The 17,933-nt window shown below is 42.8% G+C and overlaps 1 protein-coding gene across 1 annotated transcript; it reads left to right on the plus strand.

The window, feature by feature from the left end:
- The first annotated feature begins 3,078 nt into the window (after nt 1–3,078).
- On the plus strand, nt 3,079–9,385 carry CCN3 (cellular communication network factor 3). Its single transcript, XM_057367923.1, has 4 exons — nt 3,079–3,615; nt 3,871–4,122; nt 6,004–6,212; nt 8,219–9,385. The coding sequence occupies exons 1-4, from the start codon at nt 3,222–3,224 to the stop codon at nt 8,513–8,515; spliced, it is 1,152 nt and encodes a 383-aa protein (XP_057223906.1). The 5' UTR covers nt 3,079–3,221; the 3' UTR covers nt 8,516–9,385.
- The last annotated feature ends 8,548 nt before the right edge of the window (nt 9,386–17,933 follow it).

Consider the following 17,933-nt stretch of genomic DNA (forward strand, 5'->3'; position numbering starts at 1 on the left):
ACAGGGGCTGATCCCGACACCTTCCCGCTGGAGGACGCAGGACAGACGGAGCACTCCCTCTTCTTCTCCCTGGCCTTTCCTGACAAAACCACACCCCCAGAAGTGACGGGGGTGGTGTGGAATAAACAATTTGGTCACACCACACAATGACAAAACTCGACTCCTTTTCTCTGTAACCAGCGCAATTCTCCGTGTAGCTCATGCACAATATTAATAATAACAAAAGATGTTAGGATTTTGGAGCTGTCACCTAGGCTGAGAAGGGATGGCTAAAAATCAAAACCTGCAATATTTTCTAGAAAAATATTGCCATTTACTAGGTGAACTACTCAGAGAGGGCATTGTTTATGAGACGGTGCAGAACAAGTGCTGAATCATACACTTTATATTTGTGTCAGTAAAGTACTGTAAGACAAAAGAGAAGGGAAGGATATCGTGTTTATGACAATTTTGCTCTTTAAAAATAGCATCACTTGTCATMCATGAAGAATGGAAGATAATTTTGTGGGGCTACACATTGTGAAGCAGTGACTTTCACAGGCAGCTAGCTTTAAAGAGAGGGATATTACCATGAATGCTTGAATTTTTGTAATGTTCGATATATACTCTGACACCTCTGCATAGGTAAAGAATCTACAACCAGAAACACTCTAATAGTTGAGGCAGTTTTATTTGTAATCTCTGTTTCCAAGCTTTTAGAAACAGCTTTCTTCAGCATTTTAGTGGTGCAGAAAAACCTTTAAGTATATCCTTAATCCTGGGATTCTGCTGCTGGGCTCTGTTCCTGAACTTACACCTCTCAACATTAYTCTCCAACTGTGTTTCCCTGCAGAGCGCAGAACAGAGGTTAATTTCTTTACATCTTAGGAGGGATTACTCCTTGCAACAGCTACAGCCAAGGTGGCAACGCAAATATTAACTCACTTAAGTACAGTTCTTTTAAAAAARCAAACACAGAGAAACTAAAATATTTATTTGTACTTGCTAATTTTATATCATGAATAAATGCTATTCATTGCCAGCTGAGCCAGCATGAAACCCCTCCACTGATCATTATTTTACTTTATGAGAAGTAACAAAGGCTACTTTGATATGATAAGGACTGTATGGCGCAATTTAAAAAGTGGTAAAACAAGTACAAACAAAAAGATTCACAGTTAGAAAAATCCAAGAACTGGTAGTTCAATGGACTCCAAATTCTGCATGGAGGAGCTGAAGTGTCAGGGAAAGGATATTTGGTCCTACTATACCAAAGTATATTATAATCTCATTTTCATAAATAGGATTTCATAAACAAATATAGCTTTAATAACTCTATTAAATGCATATAAAATAGGGGCTTTTCCAAAATTAAGYATGTTGGCAATTTTATTTCTCATTTCTTTGATTTTTTTTTTCTGCAGTTTTATATGGTGAAACCTTTTTTAGACACCAGAAGATATTTAMGAGTGGTGTGAAGTAACCTCATTGAAAGGTAAGGAAACTTTCAGTGACTGTGAATGATTATTGGCACTGAAAACCTCACCAGATTCACATAAAGCAGGATGGGCAAAAACAAGCCTTGTATGTGCCCTCTGCCTTACAGCCTTGCTTCTGGGAAAACTACAGGAACAGCCTTGCTTCTTTTTAGCAAATMTTCATGGCTGGCCAAGAGCATTGATTATTCTGTTCACAAGAAAAGTGCTGTAAAAAGTGGCTGCACTGAGTGCCTGGGATGAAGAAACAAGGCAGGAAAAAAAGGAGATAAGGAAGGCAAAATGACCTGTCAGGCAGTGGATGACTTAAATAACCTCAAACCCATGCCCAAGCTGCTAATCATGTTTGAACAACCCAGTGTTCCCCTTGGCTGGTCATGCTGTTTGTGATTGAGAAAATGAAGGGCTGCTACATGTCCAGAGATTGCCTGTTCCTGCACCAGTGAAGTCTGCTTTCCCCAGAATGACAGGCTTTTCCAGAAATCCTGCTCTTGTCACTCAGCATCAAGAAAGGAATGGTCACTTTCATCAAAACCAGAACTTCTATCTTGCCATTTCTGGGTTTTGTGTTGACTTTTGCTTTGGCATAGAGCTATAATAGCCTTGTAAATTCATGAGTACCACTTATGTCATGTCTTAAACTTAAAACACACCTTGTTTTCACTAGTCTGTCGACAAGTTTTGTTTATTTTTCAAATATTTTCTCTTTAACAAGCCATAACAGAATCCAGTGTGYATTATCTGCTTCAGATAGCTGAAAATAGAGAATATCTGTATCCCAGCACGACCCAAGGAGGCCTGCCTCAGGCAGAGGGCAATTCCTTATGRGCAAAACCCATCAACCGATTTAGTCTCCCTTACACTTGGCCTAAATCTGTCCTGCACATGCTAAAATAACAGCACAGACTACTAGAGTTACTTCTACAAAGCATTCCTGAGGCCTGGCYCGCTGTCTCTGTATCCCCTGCGGTTGCACACACCATGCAGGCTCTGAATAGTCTGTGACCGCTCCAACACACTGCTGCACAGAGCAGGGAGGACTCCCTATGCAACTCCCTATGCAACTTGGGTTTCCCATCAGCTGATACACCTGTACCGCTCTATAAAGAACAGTGCCTGTCACTTGAAACTGGAGAGTTCATTGCCTACCAAACCCAAAACGCTTGAACGCCAGGGCCAGAAGCAGTGTAGCCCCGAGAGGTGTTTGGCTTTGGGGCAGCGGGTCTCCAGCGCCAAGCATTGCCCAGCGGTGCCAGGGAGCGCGGAGGAGCCGCCCAGAGCCGCGGGCCAGCAGCGCGCCCTCCCTACGGCGTGAGGCCTCAGCACGGCCCGTGTGGGGATGGACACCGCGGGCACACGGGGCGAGACAGGAGCCGTAAGGGCTGCAGCCCCCTCGGGGGTCGCTTCTCTCCTTCAAGCACTGGGCCAGGCCCGCGGGGCCCTCGGGGCTCCGGTCCCCGCTGCATGTGCCGCCCCCGGGCAGAGGAGTCGCGCCCGGCGCCGGGCAGGGCAGGGCAGAGCAGCGGCTCGGCGCCGCCGGGGCAGGTGCAGGGGGGAGCGGGGGAGCGGGTGAGGGGAGCGCCCGGCCCGGCCCCGGCTCCCCCGCTCCAGCTCCCCGCCCCGGCCCCCGCTGCCCGCCGTGAGGGGGTGGTGGCGGAGGGGGGACCCCGACCGCCTCTATAAAAGCGGCTGCAATGGCTCTGCCGGCACAGCCGAGCGGGCGGCGGGCAGGCGGTGGCGAAGACCATGGCGATGGGCGGCGGGCAGCACCTGCCCGCCTTAGTGCTGCTGTTGCTCCTCCTCCGGCCGTGCGAGGCCAGTGCGGGGCGCCCGGCGGGGCCGGCGGCCGGGGGGAGCCGGAGGCCGGTCCGGCCCCGTGAGCCGGCCCCCGGGGCCGCTGTGTCCCCGCAGGTGAGCGGCCGGGAGCCGGCGTGTCCCCGTTCGTGCGACGGGCGCTGCCCGGCCGAGCCGCCGCGCTGCGCCCCGGGCGTGCCCGCCGTGCTGGACGGCTGCTCCTGCTGCCTGGTGTGCGCCCGGCAGCGCGGCGAGCGCTGCTCCGCGCTGCTGCCCTGCGACGAGAGCGGCGGCCTCTACTGCGACCGCGRCCCCGAGGACGGCGCGGCCGCCGGCATCTGCATGGGTAGGTGGTCCGCATCTGCTTCGGCCCTCGGGGGACGGCGGGGACATCTCCCGGGCCGGGCCCGCTGCGRGTGCCGCTGCCCCGCGCTTGTCCCGCCTGCCCTCCGGCGGAGCGGCCGATCCTCAGCATCGCCAGCGCCAGAGGGGACCGGGGCTGCCSCTGATGCTGCGGGAGTGCGGCCGCCGAGGGGTGGGAGGGCCGGGGAGTGTCCGAGTGCCCACTGTCTCAGCGAAATGCCTCCCCTTTCCCCACTAGTGCTGGAGGGAGACAACTGCGTGTTTGATGGGATAATTTATCGCAATGGGGAGACGTTCCAGCCCAGCTGCAAGTACCAGTGCACCTGCCGCGACGGCCAGATCGGCTGCCTGCCCCGCTGCAACCTGGACCTGCTGCTCCCCGGCCCCGACTGCCCCTTCCCCAGAAAAGTCGAAGTCCCTGGAGAGTGCTGTGAGAAGTGGGTCTGCGACCCTGACGATGAAATGATTTTGGGAGGYTTTGCTATGGCTGGTGAGGAAACTAAAATTAATTATCATAGTGATAGTGAGGAGGAGGTGATAATCATACTGGAAATATCCACAGGGGTGCCAGATTTAAGGCACTTTGCTTGCACGGTCGAGTTTTTTTCCCAATCTTTTTTCTCACCTGGAGTGACTAGTAGGTATACCAGTAGTTACGAATAAAGGCAGAGCTCAACAGGTAAAAGGAAAGGGATCCAGAAAAATGAATGTGCATAGCAATTATAAAAGTTAAGTTAGTTCCAAATTTTTAAATTTCTGTTTATCTAGTACACATTAGTTCTGTGACCAAAATAAAACAGGGACAAGATCCTAATCCTCTAAATATTCCCACGTACAAAAAAAGCCCACAAACAAACAAACAAAACAACAAAAAAAAACCACAAAAATCAAAGCTGCAGTCTTCCTAGTCGCTCTGCAAGAAAATGTTACAACATAAATGTGATTATAACAGTTTAGTCTACAAGAGACTTTCCCCCTGAATTCTGCAGCTTGTACAAGTGGTCAGCATGGTAGCTAAAATGCCAATGAATTTCAACCTGTCTGTGCTAGAGCACTCATGTTTATTGTCAGCATTAAAAACATTAGAGTACTTGGAGAGGCAGTGGTTCTAAACAGTGGATGAATTATTATAGTGAATGAATTTGTAAGAAAGCCCAACCCATTCCAAAGTGCAGAACTCAGGCTTTAAAAAAAGCTACGTAATATTTTCCCCATTTTTTTACTGAATTATTACTCCATCCCCTTTAAATTATACTATTAGTTCAACATGGATTTTCATGACTTTCTACTGTGAGTAGAGGGCGATGCATTCTCTTCCAGTCACTGCTCTTTGTGATCTTAGGGAGTTAGTTTTGCCAAAAYTCAGCTAATCCATTTGAAAAACAAGTGAGGAAGGATTTAGGAAGAAAAGTTCTAATAGCTTTTCAGTGTGCTATGAAGTGTCAGTTGTAAAGCACATAAGGTATAAACAAAAAGATTGATACCTTTCTATTACCTTTTCTTTTCTTGATTTGTCTGACAGTRGCAGGCTAATCCATGAAATGCCTACAGACAAACTGTCTGCATTCTTTCCAGCAATGGCCATCCCTCTTGGGGGGCCCCCTTTTTTGGATCTTTGCCATTCAAAAGGCAGAAAGGCCATTGTAGAGGAGCTTAAAAACAAGAGCTGAGACTGAGGSCTCAGTTGTGTTGTCTCCTTCTGTTTGTTTCTGTGCTAATCAATGAACCAAACTATGCCTTAGCAATATTTGCATAGTGCAGCTTAACACTGCCAGGAGGGCAGGACTTGACTGTGGCTTTAAGTACCTGTGATAGCTCCTGGAAACGACTTCTCACCATCATTCTGGCTATAGTCTGTCAATAATTGACAAGATGGGGTGACTTTATGACTCTCAGGAGTAAAAGGATTTTAGTTCCACCCTGTTTATTAGTGTAGATAATTCTGCCTCTCAATTCATGCCTAATATAAATATTTTATGACACAGCTTTAGAACAGAGTTGTGATATATTTCCATTAGAAAGAGTGAGGAATGAAAATCTTATTAGGTTTTTAAAGTTAAACTGGTTTAAAAGTTGGTAGCAATTCTTCCAGCTGTGGACTTGAGTGAACTGAATGTAAATGCTTTGCTGATTACACAGACACACACCTTCCTGATTTGGGTTTGTTTTTTTTTTTTAGATGTAGGAAGTTGCCATTCAGGATTCCTAAAATGATAGCTTTTAAAATTTCGAAGTCCTTCAAAAGCATGGATTTTGAACTTTGATTTGACTCACATATCTGTTCCTTCCCAGATATGATAGAGTTCTATTAGATACTGAGGTTTCACGTGAGTTTTTCTTGTAATAAACTTCTATGGGGTTTTGTCTCCAGCCTACAGACAAGAGGCCACACTTGGGATYGATGTGTCAGATTCAAGTGCCAATTGTATTGAGCAGACAACAGAATGGAGTGCTTGTTCCAAAAGCTGCGGAATGGGTTTTTCGACCCGCGTTACCAACAGGAATCAGCAGTGTGAAATGGTGAAGCAGACACGGCTTTGCACRATAAGACCTTGTGAAAATGAAGAGTCATCTGATAAGGTACACTGCAGAGGGTGAGGCAAGGCAGCAGAATCTCTCCAGCTCTAGTTCCAAGGTTGTGATATTACAGTCTGCAGTGCTCCAGATGCAACTGTACATGAATACACCTTTTAGCACATGGGCAGCAAGCTGAGTGGTTTTGGTAAAGCATTAGACTTGTCATGTTTGCTCAGTAGCTTGAACTCCACCTCCAGGTCAAGGGAGGTGATTCTGCCCCTCTGCTCCATTCTGGTGAGACCCCATCTGGAGCACTGTGTCCAACTCTGGGGCCCTCAGGAAAGACATGGACTAATTTGAGTTAATCCAGAGGAGAGCCACCAAGGTGATCAGAGGACTGGAGTACCTCCGCTATGAGGTAAAGCTGAGAGAGTTGGGATTGTTCAACTCTCTGGAGGAGAGGAGGCTTTGGGGAGACCTTACAGCACCTTCCAGTACTCAAAGAGGGCTGACAAAAAAGATAGGAACAGACTTTTAGTAGGGTCTGTTGGTTTAGGACAAGGGGTAGTGGTTTTAAACTAAAATAGGTAGATCCAGACTAGATATAAGGAAGAAATTTTATACCATAAGGGTGGTGAGATACTGGAACAGATTGTGCAGGGAGGTGGTGGATGCCCCATTCCTTGAAGATTCAAGGTCAGATTGGACGCTGCTCTGAATAATCTGATCTAGAGGAAGATGTCCCTGCTTATTGCAGGGGAGCTGGACTGGATGACCTTTAAAGGTCCTTTTCAACCCAAGCTAGTCTATAAATCTATAATAATTTAAGTCATCCCAAAGAGACCACATATATTGCATATTCAGGTTATTTTGACAGTTCACACAATCTAACTTCTTCCACAAATGCAACTGTACTACCTGTACATATACATCAGAGTTGCTTCAGTAATGCAGAATGGATCGATCATATTTTTAGTCTGTTGGAGCATCTGCATCGGCAGAGAAATGTGTGAAATATCTGCTTGGGAAATTAAACCTTATCCTAATTTTTATGATGCTTTTCTTCCAAAAGCAAACCCACTACTGACATTTCTGATGTAAAGAAATATTGTATCTAAGGGAGACAACTTTTTAGCTGCTTTTACACATTATACAAGTGTTTTATATMGGGAGAGTAACATGTAGCTAGGTAAAAGGCCCGTCCATTTGTGTAATGTTCTTAGTGTTGCTAAGCATTTCTAGGGCCTTTGCTGAACCGTCTACAGTTTTAAATACAGTTTTGTAAAGGAGATGAAACATGGAAGGAGATGGGGAGATTAACAAAAATGATCGGAGGTCTAGAAAACATGTTCATCTAGGGAAAAACAGACAGGACTGAACATCTGAATGCATGAGAAGAGAGAGATGCTCTTGTGACTGTGTTCAGATACTGCAGCTTGTTTTGGGTCCATGGAGAATATAATAAGTAATGGTGAGTTTAGACTATGTGAAAACTAAGACATGAGTGAAAACATTCCAAGCAGTAAGAATAGTGAACTCACAGAGCTGTCTGGGGCAGTTGTGCAGTCTCTGTCATGAAAGACTTTCAAGAGCAATTTAGTCCATCATTTGCTAAAAGTTATATGRCTAAAGCTGGTTCTACCTTGAGTCACAGGAATGGGTGATAACTTTGTAGTTCATTTTACTCCTCTTTTTCCCCCAGAATCTAATTCTGTAGCTTGCTCATTTGATTTCCTGATTCTCTGATGGAACTACACTAGCCTGAGAAGTTTTGCAGTAGACTATACTTTCTCAATGAATGTAGACCGGGTTTGTCTGGGATGACAAGAGTGGACTTTAATTATTTGCCTTTTATCACTGATCCAGTAACACACTGATGCTGAAGGGCAGATCTTGCAGGTGTTACCTGTAAGTTACTATTGAAGCAGTTTCTGAGTTTTCTTGCAGTTGAATGAATAAAGACAACAAATTTAATTTTTCACAGTAAACCTACATCTTTGCACGTCAATTGTTAAATGCTGTCTGTCTTGTGCAATGATATATCTGTTGTCTGTTCATGTTTCTCTTAGAAAGGGAAGAAATGTATCCGCACCAAGAAGTCGGTGAGAGCTGTTCGCTTTGAGTACCAGAACTGCACGAGTGTGCAGACGTACAGACCCCGTTACTGCGGCCTCTGCAGCGACGGGCGCTGCTGCACCCCACACAACACCAAAACCATCCAGGTTGAGTTCCGCTGCCCCCAGGGCAAAGTCCTAAAAAAGCCAATGATGTTGATCAACACCTGTGTCTGTCATAACAACTGTCCTCAGAGTAACATTGTTTTCTTCCAGCCATTAGATCCCACATCTAGCGAAGCAAAAATATGAAAAGCGTGAATTAGATAGGATAAAAAGTATAAGCAGTTGATACAAAACTTGACCCACAATCAGAGGAATGTAACAATGGCATATATGAAACATCTAAAATAAATGTTTTTCAGAATGGTCTTTCAAACTAGGTGCTTTTTTATCCCCATAGTTTATTAAATACCTCATTTTACATTTGYCCCTTCTGAATGTCTTTTATCCGCTTGAAGGAAATTTTGTACCTTGGACAGAGCCTTTTTTTTTCTTGATGGCGGCATAAAGATTTCAAAGCCAGCTAGACTTTCCCCTTGAGTTAAGGGGATCATGCTGCAAATATCAGTAGGTGCAAGACTGGGCTCTTTGAGGCTAAATGTGTTCCTTGTGGAATGCATGATACTGTATCGCATAAGCTTCCAGGCTCTTAACTTCACTTTCCATATTGCATATGAACGCTTCAGAGGGTTCTTTTTCCTTTTAGTGAAACTCTGTTTTTTGATGAGAGTAAAAATCTTACTGATGAAAGTGTTGCATTGTTGTGGCTTGTAAAATACATTCTGTCAATACCTCTGACTGAGGATTAACTTTGCACATAACCCCTGAAATGACATAGGTAAGATCTCTTACCCTGAAGCACAGCAGGCTGATAGCTGACAGCAATTAAATTTCTCTTTGGTAACTTCACTAGCAGTCTAATTCAAAACCAGCTGAAGTCAGTGTTGTATAAGAATTTGGTTCTAATACATGTGTGTCTATAGATATAACTATTTGGATGCAAAAATAATGTATCTGTAAAGTCCTCTAAAATACTAACTGTATCATATGGTGCTTCATTTCTTASGTATATATGTAAATAGCAACTGTACATATTGTAATATAACTTTACTAAGTAAATAAACTTTATGTGATTCAAAATATTTTTTTCTACAGTGTTTTTTCTTAAACTACCAGCTTTTAACAGCTAAAAGCAATGGAAAGAAAAAGGGTCTCCAGACTCCTAAAAACAAAAGGTGCTACCTTGAGTTATTCTTAATGTATCTCATCCTAATCGCTACCTTAAAAGTCATGCAGTGTCTTTCTACCAAGAAGGATGAATATTTTGTGAGGCACAAATTAGAAAGGAGGTTTCTTTCAGAGTAAGTTAGCATGGGAGATAGTAATATGTAAATGAAGTTAGTGTGCCCTGAAACACAGTTGTAGTGAAGAATATTTTACATGATTCAGAGTTCCCATTTGGGTCTGAACAACTAACAAAGTATTTCATTTGAGTGGTGCAACACTTCAGCCTCACAAAATCAGCCTGTGACCATGTTTGTGTTAAATACAGTATGGCCATACCCTCAAGGAATATAGAGCCTGAGGGTGGCAGTTCCATGTATATTAAATTATATATGTAGCAGAATTGTGCCAATCAGTTGCAAGTACAATTGTGGAGATATTCAGCTGCTTTGATGAGAGACCAGGTTTATTATCTCAGTGCCTGTCCGTCCCTGTTAGTGACAGCAGAGCTGCATTTGCACCACAACTGTTCCATTACCACATGGTTGGAAATACTCTGTCTTGACAAAAAAAGCAGAAACCCAAGTCTTAACATATATGGCCTAGTGTAGTTCTCCTCCTCTGAAGGGGCTATCAAACTCTGATTTGGCAATTCCTGGAACACAGGGTAAACACAGCTGGGGGTTAAGACTCCTCATTTTAGCCAATGAAGCGTAAGGTGAAGATAGCTATGAGCAAGCATCAACAGCTGATAGGTTTTTTAGTAACTTTTAGGTTATCCCTGAAATTATGAGGCCCTTGTCCTAAACCCATGCTGATTCAGTTAAGGTTTAGATAGACTGGGTCCTCACCTGGGCTCTTGCATGTCTTTCTCCACTAACTGCACCAATGATAAATTTCTCTGCAGTCATTGCCATTGTTACCAGTGTGTTCCTGCCTGCCTCATGCTTTTCAAACAGCTGGAACAGGAATTGTCTTGCCCCTCATCAGGAGCATGTTTGTGCATACATGCAACACTGCCTGCCCTTGCACTGTTCCTAATCATAGAACCRTGGAATAGTTTGGGTYGGAAAGGACSTTTAGGGGTCATCTGGTCCAASCACTCTGAAATGAGCAGGGACATCATCCACTGCTTCAGGTTGTTCAGAGTCCTGTAATGTGACCTTGAATGTTTCCAGGGATGGGAATCTACCACCTCCCTGGATAACATGTTCCAGTGTCTCACTACCTTCATTATACCAAATTTCTTCCTTATATCCAGTTTGAATCTACCGTTTTAGTTTAAAACTCCTCTCTCTCAGCCTTTCTTCAGAGGAGTGGTACTCCATCCTTCTGACCATCCTTCTGTGGTCTCCTCTAGACCTGGTCCCAAAGATCCTTATCTTTCTAATGTAACACTTTCTGTGCTAGGAAATGCCAAGACTTAGACAGGACATGGCCAGGACCCCTTGAAGCAGCAGAGAAATGGTTAAGGAACAGATCAGAATACGGGAGGGATGGAAGAAGGGGTCTTTTTAAACCACTTTCACCCCACATCTCCTCTTGCTTCCCACTTCCACCCCAAAAATCAGGCTGCTTTATACAATGCTTCTCTAATATAATGCAAGCCATCGAGTATTTCTCAGGATCACCTTGCAAATTACAGGCATCTTGATTTACAAGAGATGCATCAACTACTGAGCAATGCAGCAATAATGTCTGGACAAATTTAAGATTGTTTTTGGATTCATAAAACCCAGCTAATCCTGAGCCAAATGAAATTAAAGAGGAATGCAGTCAACCACTAATTTCCTGTGAAGTAAAATGGTTCATTTGCTTCATCTTGACACTTCCTCTATTCCATTCACACCCAAAGTAATTTTTACTTGTACATCAGGTTATCACTGTTGCATTGCTTCTCCTCTATCTCTCTGCTTTCCCTTAATGTTTTCTGGATTTTCATGTTATTCCTTAAGTTTTCCTTTTATTGGATCATACAAGCAAAGCAGAGGCACCAGGGAGAAGCAGTTCAATAAGTAGCTTCCACTTTGCAGGCAAGTTAAAAAGCTCATCTGGGATATCAACCCACCACCCTTTGTATGTTAGGATCAACCACTTCTCTTAAGTTTGTGTCTTTTCTTCCCCTCCAAAGGCAGGACTTTTATTTCTGATATTTTTGAAGAGATATAAATGCAGCTTCCTACTGGTATTCGTCTTGTGGATGGTCCATCACTTCCTCTGAAAAAAGAGGAATATGTGCACTATGACATACGAGTTCAAGTGCAACTTCAGTAACTCCTTTTGCCTGTACAATTTCCTCAGCACTTTAAACTACAGTCTGTACTTCAGTAAACCAGTGCCACATTGCCCCCATAACCTTTCTTAGTGCTGCTCTAGSTGATTTCTAAATCTTTAACCCATTGTATGTAAAGGGTTGTATTGTTATGAGCACTGCAACCTCCACAAAAGAGAAGTGYTACAGTGTTCAAATCCTTAGTGGCCATCTTTACAGATACCAGAACTACAACAGCCCCAATGTCTCCTTACGTTACTATAGCATCTCAGCAGGGAAGAATATCCTTTGGAACAGATCAKAAATGTTTCCTCTGGACAAAAAGAGCCAAAGATCTGATACAGTTTTACTGTCTTTTAGACTATACATATAATACCAGTTCAGTGGCTATTTTTACCTCAGCTCAGTTGCTATAGCTTTTCATCTGCTATCAGTTTGATCATATGCATTTAGATTCATTTTACTTTAATATGGACAGTTACTACCTTAATCTTTGGGCTAATTTCAGCCTATTCCTGAAAAAGCTCTTGACACTGATTTAATTAAAACAAAACAATGGTGTGTCAAACCTGTGACATTTATACAAGTAAACTTCAGTGGTAAAATCCTGAACATTTCTCATGTAGAGCTGTTATTTCCTAAAGAAACAAAGTTAAATTACTCAGATTGAGAAAAATTAAATTATTCAGATGTCAGCAATTGCTTTTCATGTCTCCAAGGATTTATATCTGAGCATTTCAGGGAACATCGCGCAATATTCTATGTGTGGGTCCATACAGCTATGTGTACTGAGTACTGTGTTGATGAAACAAGCACAAAATACACTGGCTGACTTTTTCATCCCATGTTCTCTGAATAAATGTACCTTTCATTTGCTAATACCAGTGAAGGACTGCCCCAAAAATAAGTAATTGAATGTTTTTTGGTATTAACAGTTGGTAGACTGAGTGCACCTTCAATAACTGATGTTGGTGATACCCAGTGTTACACCCTACAGCACAGGTGGCCTGAGAGATGTTTATAGCTACTTCCAGGACCCTTTCATCTCTAGGCCTTCATCAAAGCAGCACACTTCTTGCATTTAATCTGCTTTGAATTTCTCTAGGGCAGCAAAGACATTGAAAAGATGTCTTTTTTTGCCTTCACTGACTATGTAAGGAGACCAGCTGACAGCCTCTTCAACTGAAGCCTGACACCAGAGTGAAAACCTCAGAATGAGTAGAATTCCACAACTGATTTCACTGAGATAATAATCTCCCCATTTCTGTTTTCTAGTATAATTCTGGGARTAGTATCATRTATAAAAAAATCTTCAGGAAAAATRGAAWKKTKSYWWTTTTWTTCTTTCTAGTCCAAGCTATAATTTTCCTTCACTCTATTTTCAATAATTTCCAGGTGTGTGGGAAGATGGATGGAAAAAATTTATTTACTGTTTCTAGTCCTATTATTTACATATTATGACAACTGTGAACTTCATGAAATAACATTTTATTTTTCTCCTCTGAGAACTCACTACACTGAAATTTACATTTCTTCTTTTTTTAAAGCAATAATAAAATAATTCTTTTGTACCAAAGCTTTCTGTATTGACTCTTGTTTCAAACAATCATTCTCCACCATGCTATACTCCACCATACTTATGTCCACCATGCTAAATTTTGTAACATGAGCTGTCTATTGCAGGCACGAAATTTAGTGTGACCTGAGGGAAAATTGTGCTGTGATTTTYCCATTATCATTCCCAGTTTATGCATTACACCTGTTCTATGACCAGATATACTACACTGATATCAGTCCAGAGGCCTACCAYGCAACTGCAACAGGAGGAGTTTAGTTGCAAATAGCTAGTAAATATTTTTAATATTTGTTTAAATCCCARATGTTACAATTTTTATTTCTATGAATGTATAACATTACAGCTAATTCTGTTTCTTTATCATTAAACATGTTTAGAATCTCATGTCTTCCATGGGCTGTAGAGRGAGCCCAGCAGATTGCCTGCCAGTGAGCTTGCTGGAGAACACCAAATTCATCTCATACTGAACCTCTCCACTCAGAGAAACAGCACTGAATGGTCATTGCTGGTCAATTGATTTAATTGGATCATTCGTATATGAGCAAACAGGCAACCCCCAYCACTTTTTTGTATCCCAAGAAGATTTCTTCTGCCTTGGACATACAAATGGTCACACTAAAATAGTGAAGAAAAGTGCTCCACTGTCCTAAAATTCTTCAGTGTTCATGGATGTTAATCTGGTTGTTGTTTTGCTCAGTGTTAGAATTGAGTATTTCCCTCACAATACAGCATTTCAGTTCACACAGGGGGACTTGGATCTCTGGTCACATGTGTTGTTTCTCCTCTTCGTTAGCCCCTCATGCAATCACCATTTGCCAGGACTGTTTCCCACCCTCTTCCACATTTTTCCCATGCTTTCCTTATCCTACTCCTTATTATTTCCTTCCCCTGTGCCCTCAAGAGGCAAATCATGGGTGTTCCTGCATGTCCCATTGCCAGAGGCCTTCCCCATGCACCCCATGTGCACCCCAAGCACCTTCTGCCTCCTCCCCTTCTCCACGAGATTTGCAGCCTTCAGGATGTGTTGCATCCATTGCAGCCCATTCTCTTGGAGCTAATTGGAGCGTTTTTTAAAGCATGTCAACTTTAATTTTTCTGAAGGTTAAAGATAAAGGATACTGAGAAGTATATAATAAATTACATAGAAAAGAGAGGACAATGTGTTAACTGAAGGAGATTTGCTCTCCAACACCTCTGGGTCTGGCTCATGAAAGATCCAGGCTCAGCACCTCCCATTGCTTGATTCATAGAAATTCAGAAAGAAAATATCCATTAACCAACAAAGACTTGAGGCTGCACATACCCAGGATTGTGCCCTGATCATCAGGAAAGAAAAATAAACATGTTAGACCCTGTGGGAGGATTGCTAGTTTGGGTTGGTTTGGCGTTTTTTCCTCTCTCTTTTTACTTAAAGAATTGCACTTTATAAAGTTGAGAGGTGGTGCAAAGAGGAACAACCCAGAAATCYTTATCTAGATTGAGGATAGATTCTTTGAACTGCCTTCATATACAAGTGTAATCCTTGAAACGCTTGGAAAGTTGTACCCTCACTGCTTTGYAAAAACTGAATTTTTTAGACTGTCACATGTTAGACTGCCTGCGTCAGAAACAAAATGCACCTTCTTGGGGAAAAGAATCAGAATTTTAACATATGAAGGTATATACCGTTAGCATTCTGCAGCTTATGTTCTCACTCTGGGCTGTGAGTTTGCAATTGTACATTAAATTCTGCTGTTCTCATAACAGGACTGTCTGCCTTTGTCACCGCTGCATTGCTTAGAGGAAAGACAACAGAGTCTATCACTTGGGGCCAGAATTACAAGCACTATTTCACTTCAAATTTACAATGAAAAACGGATTTCAGCGGCGTGGCTGAGCTCTCCTGCAAACCTTGGCGAAGGGGGACACCTGGCGGCTACGGCCCATTTGGACTTGTCAAGGAAAACCTTGGTGGCTGCTGCTGAAGGCAGCGATGCATCCAGAAAGGATGAGACCAACTGGAGCTGCTTATGAAAAGTGCCACTGGTTAGGGGGACAACAGCAGGGGAGGACAGAAGCCAAGTTTTTTAAGGTATCTAAATTATGACTGGCATTATGGCAGGCTCCAGACTCCTCCAGGACCTTTGTTTGCTTTGTGTAGATACACAATGCAGAAGAAAGTTTCTCATCCCAGACTTTCCAGTTAAGTRGGAAAGGTACAAAGGATGAAGGGAAGAAGAGGCCCTTTTCTCTGGTTAGCACACAAGGCACTAAAAGCTCAGAATMTWTGAGCAKCTTCCTCCCCACCACACACAATTAGTGGCAAACCCAGGAAATGAGCCATTTCTCTTAAGTCACCATCCACAGCCTTACCACAAAGGCTCTCCTCCTGCTCCTCCTCCTGCTCCTCTCAGCTTTACCCTTTCAAGTCCTCTCTGCACTTCAGAGGATCATGTTGCAGAGGAAATGAAGCAATATGCTTTCTTTTCAGGAACAGGAGAGGTCTCAGGCCCTACAAAAGGCCTTTGGAGAATAGAAGGAGCCCAGGGAAAATGATGGTCTCAGGAATGGTGACTGTTTGCTCCACCGAGAAGAGGTTGCTCTCTGTGTCTGATGCAGATGTACTCAAAACAGTCAAACTTAATCTGATTACAAACCACCTTGCTTTGGGTTACACAGGGCCTGGTGGAATATGGCTCTGCATCCCTTGCTTGGGATGTTTGTGAAAGAAATAGCCATCCCCCACTTGCACTAACCATTATTCAATGTGGCTGCCAAATCTTTCCTCTTCCAAGCTGTAGCRAGCATTTTAACTTCCATATCAGAGTGAAAAAACCACAAAGGGATCAGTATCTGCAGCCCATGCAAAGTGACAAGACCCCAATTCCAGGAGACAGGAAAGACCAGGAGCCCTGGGGCTTGGCAGTGAGTCCCTGCACTGCCTCCCTGGCACTTGGCACACAAAAAAAAGTTTTCTCCTGCAGCCTTCAGGCCTGTGGGAAACGGGAGGGGAGAGGAAAGGGCAAGAGCATTGTTTTGAGAAATAGGAAAAGCCTCAAGGCAGCTGCAGCTGTTACACAAAATTATTTGAGGTATCTGTGTTCTTCAATTTAAGCTTATTTGGGCTTTTGGTTCCTGGAATGAACTGATACGTTCTTGCTTTAATTCACATTTGTTCAGCATTTCAAACCCTCTCCTCAACTGAAAAAAAAGAAACCAACCAAAAAACCTCTTGAAATGCAAGTGGTGAGCTTTACCCAGCTTTTCACCGTTTCCATGAAAAGAGGTTTTCTAGAGGTTTACCAGATTTACCACGAGGGGGAGGCAGCTGAAAAATTATAAGACATCTGTTCTTGGAACTCATTTATTTATGAAAAAAACAGTGACATCACTAAAGGAGTGCAAGTGAAACTGTTTTCAGCCTTAARGAAAATATTAACTTTTTATGTCTGTTATCAATTCATATCCTTTTAAGTAAAGTTTATTTTTTGTAGATCTTATTAACTGCAGTTAGAATAAAATTCAGCATTTCCCAGATGAAGAATATGTGCTAATGGAAGTGATGCTCTTGYTTTTATATATAGAGTGAAATAATATAAATTTCTTCTCCAGAACTCAAATCAACCCACAAACACATGCTGCATGATTCATATTAAGTAGATAAAAAAAAATCTTTTAAATTTCAAGTGTCTTATACTCTTATACATCTCATACTTGTGTTGAAAAAGCACAAGTACAGCTCTTTTCTCTTTCTAATAAAATATTGCAAATCTGTTCCTCAAACTAATTAATTTCCTGTGTGTCTGAAGCAGAATTTTTAAGGACATAACTATCAAAACCTAAGAACATGAAAAGTCTCAAAGTGATAACTAAGATCATCAAAAACCTTCTACTGCCCACAGCATGACCAGACAAGGCAGAGAAGAAAGCCAGATGAGGCAGAGAAAGGTCAGGTCTCCAGCAGAGCAGTGGCAGATCCAAAATACAAGGTACTGGTAATGTATCTCTTGGATGACTTTTCTTGTCGAAATGATGCAAATAAAAGGAGGTTTGTCCCTCAGTTTCTCTGATGACTGTATTTCAGCAGCCATAGAGAATTTGAAGTCCAAGGTCAATGTGAGCACAGAGCTATGAAAAGCAGCTGGGGAATCCTTTGGGAACACTAATTATGAGCCTGTGAGAAATGGTGTTTTCCCCTGTGTGACATGAATCTATCAAAGATTGGCATTCAATAGCACGTCTTCAGAATAGGCCACCTTTGAAAGCTAGAATGAATAACCTCGAAAGAAGCCTTTATAAAACCTTAAACATGCACAAGATACTAGCCAAGGGCTTAATAAAATACACAAGCCCCGCATGCAAAAAAAACAGGCAAAACAAACACAAACCTATGGCAACTCCAAACATAACAAGATGGACCTCATAAGGAGGAATTAACAGCAAATCTCTCAATAACTTGCCTTTTGTGGCCAGAGGTCTGCTATCTCCCCAGGGCACAGAGCACACAGAAACCAAATTAAACTGTGGTTATCTGATGTCTCTAGTGAGATTCACTCCGTCSCACGTCAGAGCTCAGTGGGTAGCTGAAGTCCAGGACAGGGAGTCACAAAGTCTGC

The sequence above is a fragment of the Malurus melanocephalus genome, unplaced genomic scaffold, assembly GCF_030028575.1.
Source record: "Malurus melanocephalus ecotype Western Australia unplaced genomic scaffold, MMel_1.1 scaffold_3, whole genome shotgun sequence".
NCBI classification, from domain to species: domain Eukaryota; kingdom Metazoa; phylum Chordata; class Aves; order Passeriformes; family Maluridae; genus Malurus; species Malurus melanocephalus.